The following is a 5,677-nucleotide window of genomic DNA, read 5'->3' as shown; positions in this document are numbered from 1 at the left end:
TATAAATGCTATCCAGGCGGTGTGTCACTCCTTTCTTTGGGGCTTGGGTGGGTAAAACTATTGGTGGCAATAGGTTTTTGTTGTTAAATACATCTATGCTTGGTTAAAATAGGATCACAGCTTGAATGTCCAATGGGCTCAATGGGTTTGGACTGTGTTGCTCTGACTCTTCGACAAGGTGTCGTGTCCAACACATGTTGGAGTGTCGGATACGGCTATTTTGTGCGAAATTTTGAACTTTTTGGTCTAAAGAGAAGTGTCGTGTCGTGTCAGAGTAACGACGGGTTTGGAATAGATCTAATATACCCAAGCACTGCTTCATTGCTTGGTTTAGTATTCGAAAGAGGCTGCTAACAAGGGATAAATTGAGCCAGTGGAGCTTAAAAGTGCTTTGTCATAATGAGAACGAGAGTCGTGATCACTCGTTCTTGAAGTGTTCACTCGGTCTAACATTATGGGGGCAATAGCAAATTGGTTGGGTTTTCAGTCTCATAGAGTCGTGGTACATAGTTAGTACACATTAGCAAGCAAATGTGTATAGCCAAAAATCAAAATATATTGAAGGATGAATTCTATTTGTGGACAGCCAAATCCAAAAATAAATAACAGATTGCCAAAAAAGTTAAGATAAAGAAAACACATTAGAAAAAACTTAACTAGATTGCTGATGCATGAGAAACTCTCTTTTAATTCAACCAGATTGACTGGCACTGCTGGCTTGAGGAGGCTGCAAGCGTCTGGTAGCATCAGTAGAGTGAGACAATGGCAGGGCCTTCGTTGGGTAGTCTTTTGAAGATGCGCCACGCGCTGTCACCTTCAGTTGCTCCAAAAGTCGATGTGCTTCCTTTACCGCGTCTTCTGCGCTTCGTCCATGACCTTCCAATGCATCTACTACCTTTTGCTGGAACTCTATTGCGAGGGGATAACTGTCATCGAACAAACAGTTAGTCCTTAATCTCACTTAAGAACTTAAGACCGGTATATCCGTTTTATCACAAATGGGTCCAAATATTACCACATGACGATAGTAGGGACAAACTGGTATTGTCAAATAGTATCTATTCGATCCGTTTTAAATTTACAACGGACTTAAACAAGAATTTGTGTTCAACATACAGATGTAGGAGAAGGCTCACTGAAGTCCTGAAAAGATTTCACAGTGTTTGTAAGATAATAGCTACTATCTCAACATAAGTAGCCACAAAGCTAAATTTGTTACGTAAAGTCGTAAATTGTTCGCTCGCTAACACAAGAAAAGTCTGTTTTCAGATATCTGAGCCCATTAAGAACTAAACGGCGTTATTTTCAACACAAGAAAAATGGCTCTAACAAACTGTAGGGGTCAACACGAGAAGGAAGGTCCGCGTGTTATTTTACATAATTTGTTTCCTTGTAAATTGCAACAGGCTTGCAGGTTTAAACTTGTCTTCTCATAATAACTTCCATGATTAAGCACTAAACGACGCTTGGCCACCTGCTTTGTGATAAAGTTTGTATTTAATACAGTGAAACTCTGGACTCCTGAGCGTGTAACTAGGTAAGGACAAAGAAAAGGTGTGGATCTTGAAGCTTGGTAACACCATTTTTTAGATGTATTTTTGCATCTATGAGGATCGTGATTTTCCTTGATTTTCGTGTAACACTATTTGGTTCAAAAATAAACATCGGTTTATTAGTGAGGAGAAAAAAGTCAAAAGGGCTTCGTCGCTGAAAAATATGGAGTAGAATAGCTGAATACCTTACTCTCTCGCCTCAATAGGATTTATTTTTCGAAACCCTATCGCTAAACTAAGGTCCGTGGACGAGAAATCAAAAAATACAAAAAAGAAATAAAATAATTCTCGAACTCCAGAAAATGCTAATGCTATAAGGTGCTCGGAAATGGTTGAAGTAGTTGAATAGGAGGATCACTATGACTATAGCCGTTGGTAAATTTACCAAAGATGAAAAAGATTTGTTTGATATTATGGATGACTGGTTACGTAGAGACCGTTTCGTTTTTGTAGGTTGGTCTGGTCTATTGCTGGTAGATTCATTGAAGATGTACCCTCATTTAGTTTCGATACTGTTTCTACAGAGCCAGGGTTGTTTAATTGTTTTGGGACTGTGTGTGTCTCCAGTCAAAACTATCACAAATTCACGATCTTGTGAACAACACTTCTACATTGTTGCTTCTAATTACTTTTACATATTCCTTGTCTTAGAGCATACCAAAAAGATCCAATCGGACATCCACAACACAGTTATCATTACAAGATGCGATCAAACAACATGATTGTAGAGACATCACGTAATGCAATCACAAAATTTTAAAACAAAGACTAATCAATCATACAGTCTAACACAAAAAAAAAAAGTGTCTACCTGACTCCGAATGACCTAATTACAAATTAACGAAGCAAAGCTTATATGTACTCAGGCGCATATATCCTAAACACCAATTAGTTACAACTAGCACGAAATTGCACCAATATTGTCATTCAGTGTCTTATACAGTGTTTTCTTTTCCAAAAAATAACAAGAGGATAGCAAAACACACAAAAGTTAGAGGTATACAGCATCGTAAAAAAAACACCATAAAAACTCGTAAATAGTCGACATATCAAGGATTGACTGGACAACAAACAAGATCGTACCTTTTCATGGCAGCATAAGCTTTTGAGAGGTTTTGGCAAGCCTCAATGGAATCGGGGTCATGAGGGCCAAAAGACACATCCATGATATCCTTAGCCACCGCAAACATTTGTGCCGCCGATTGTGGTCTCTCCAGTTCCAAATAAGCCGCTCCCAAGTTATTATAAATGTACCCAACTTCAAAATGCTTTGACCCGAAGCACTCTTTCAAAGTTTCGGCTGCACTTTCCAAGTACGGTACAGCTTCTGTCACCTTACCCGCTAACAATAGTAACCACCCTATCCTAGACGAGACACCCCCTTTAGAATGTTGTCCTTGGGGTTGTTTCTCAAGCAAAGCCAGTGCTCTTTTTAATAACGAAATCGCGGCTTCAAACTCCTTCATAGTCTCATATAGCATTGAAATCTCCATATAAGCTTCGGAAATATCCAACGATTTAAATTTCTCCTTTTTCTCAAGCACACTAGAAGCCATCTCCAAACAGCTCTTTGCATCCTTAAACTTTTCTTGATGAACCAATGCTTTTCCCATAGTAATCAAAACAAGAACTCGATCCCCACTATCCCTCTTCGTTGATTCAACAACACCCTTTAAAGTGTTCACCGCAACCTCGAACTTTCCCATAGCGATATGCATATCAGCAACATCGATTTCAGCACGGAACAAATCAGATTTCCCACCCCACTTCTTGAAAACATCTTTAGCCAATTCATTATGCTCCAACGCCTTCTCATACTCCTCCAACCCCGTATAAATAACTCCAAGAAGCCTTCTATCACGACCAACCTCAACTGAATTCGTCCCCAACACCCCCAAATGTATCTCCAATGCCTTCAAAGCATACACCAACCCTTCATTAAAGTTGAAAATCGACACATACTCCTCGGCCAATTCACGATTAGCAATACCAACCTCCTTACTATCTTCCCCCACTAAAAGCTCCTTAATCTCCAAAGATTTCTTTATATTCTCCAAACCCTCCTCCCTTCTACCCATAGCAGTCTTAATATTAGCTAATTCAAGTTGAATATCATGAAGAGTAGGCTTAAGCTCATTATCACTATAATTACCTTCATTTTCTAACCTAACCAATATCTTATTAGCTCTATTAAGGCACCCTAAAGCATCATTAAACTTGTTTAAATCATAATTAACAGAACCCAGAAGTTGTAAAGTCATAGCAATAGGCAACAAAGAAGAAGAATCATTATTTACGTCGAAAACAGCTAAAGCTCTATTAGCAAAAGATAGAACCTTTTCAGGATCCTCACCTTCTTGTTCAAGTTCAAGGGCAATTTTCAAGCAAGCTAAACCAACATCATCTTCATCCAAGCTTGCCTCCGCCTCCTTAAAAGCTTCAATCATTTCCTCACCCGACTTTGCCGCCTCAAAAAGATGCTCAATTTTTGACTTTTCCTTGTTTTTATTCCGCCTAGGGGGCAAATTTGAGGGATTTTGAGCAAAGGTGCAGTAATTCTGAAATGGGTTTTTCTGGAATTGGGGGGTTTTGTAGGGTTTGTACAATAAACCCTGATTTGAGCAGGGTTTTAGGGGTAGAGGATTGGTGCATTGATTTGAATTGTTTGATGATGAGTGATTGGAAATCAATGAAGATGAACAAGTTGTGATTTCATTTGAAGAATTTCGAAAAATCAATGATGATGATGATGAAGTTGTGATTTTGGAGAACGTAATCAATTTGGTCGTCGCTCTCTTCATTTCTTTTTCCGAACCAGATGCAAATGTTCTTACTCTCTCGTCTATACCTTTGCCAGTTGCCTAAACCCTTAATATTTTTTTTTTTACTTTTTATTTTTGAATTTTCTCATTTATAACCTCATCTGAATCTCAATCCTCTGAAAACCCTCAATTATTTAATTTTTTCACCTTTGATAGTATTTTTTTTATTTCATATTATTGATCATTTACAAGATTTTCGGTGTGAAAAAAAAAACATGAAACTCGTATTTAGGAATTCTAGTCCATCAAACTTTTTTTTACGGAATGAACTTTGAGTAGTAAAAATTCTCGGTTACAAACTTACCGGTTTTGAAAGAGGTGGTTTTTTTGTGAAATTGATTGTATTTACGAGATGTTTGATCTGAAATTTTCTTTTCATATCCAAGGGTTTGGCCAGTCAATTTTTTCTTTAAAGGAGTACAATTGTATAAGTGAGAAAATTTGAAATTTTCTTTTAATATTCAAGGGTTTGGCCAGTCATTTTTTTTTTAAAGGAGTACAATTGTATAAGTGAGAAAATTCACAAGTTAAGGGGTATAAATGATTTTTTTTTAAAAAAAAAAATAGTGCACTATGTCAATCAAATTCGAACCCTCAACCCCTAACCTTTAATTTAATGTGTGTCTATTATGTCGTTCACAAAACTAAGTTTTGTCGTCTGTGTGCATTTATTACTTTATTATGTCGGTCACAAAACTCGGTATCGTCAGTGTGTGTTTATTAGTCACTTACAAAACTTAGTTTTGCTCGAGGTAGTGTTAACTTAAGGAAACGATATTTGGTTTATGTCGACCGTTCAACTTTTCTATACAGGTACACGAAGAATGTTGTGGCGCTTACAGTTACAAGGTCAAAAAGGAAGGAGGCTCACTGGATCCAGTTCGAAGAACATTATCATCCTCCGGTCAAGAAATATCGTCTTTCTGATTCGGTTAAGTACACTTGTAATATTAGCTCGGTTAGATGGCTATCTAGTACTCCCTCCATACCATACCAATGGTAACATTGACTTTTTCACACTTGTCGAGACACGTTTTGCAACGTAAATATCTTTTGTTACACATTATTAAAAATTATAAAAATTTGATATTCTTATAGCATTCATGATGATAAATCAAACAAGATCTCACATGACTATATTTTGTCTTATAGATTAAGAATAATACCGAAATTTCCCTACGACCATGAATAATGGCAAAACGGTCAATGTTACCATTGGTCTGGTATGGAGGGAGTACTTTAGGGGACTAGTATTTCCAATTTTCCATGTTTGTATTATAACTGATTTTCATTTTAAAAACA

At 37.2% G+C, this 5,677-nt stretch overlaps 1 protein-coding gene across 1 annotated transcript; it reads right to left on the bottom strand.

The window, feature by feature from the left end:
- Window positions 1-538: 538 nt before the first annotated feature.
- LOC141642433 (protein KINESIN LIGHT CHAIN-RELATED 1-like) lies at window positions 539-4,477 on the bottom strand. The gene is made up of 2 exons (XM_074451242.1): window positions 2,637-4,477; window positions 539-926 (listed from the first exon to the last, which is right to left on the bottom strand). The coding sequence occupies exons 1-2, from the start codon at window positions 4,352-4,354 to the stop codon at window positions 692-694; spliced, it is 1,953 nt and encodes a 650-aa protein (XP_074307343.1). The 5' UTR covers window positions 4,355-4,477; the 3' UTR covers window positions 539-691.
- Between the last annotated feature and the right edge of the window lie 1,200 nt (window positions 4,478-5,677).

This window comes from Silene latifolia, chromosome 2 (assembly GCF_048544455.1).
Source record: "Silene latifolia isolate original U9 population chromosome 2, ASM4854445v1, whole genome shotgun sequence".
In the NCBI taxonomy this organism is placed as follows: domain Eukaryota; kingdom Viridiplantae; phylum Streptophyta; class Magnoliopsida; order Caryophyllales; family Caryophyllaceae; genus Silene; species Silene latifolia.
The sequence above is the reverse complement of the archived record's forward strand: the minus strand, read 5'-3'. Positions and strand labels throughout refer to the sequence as shown.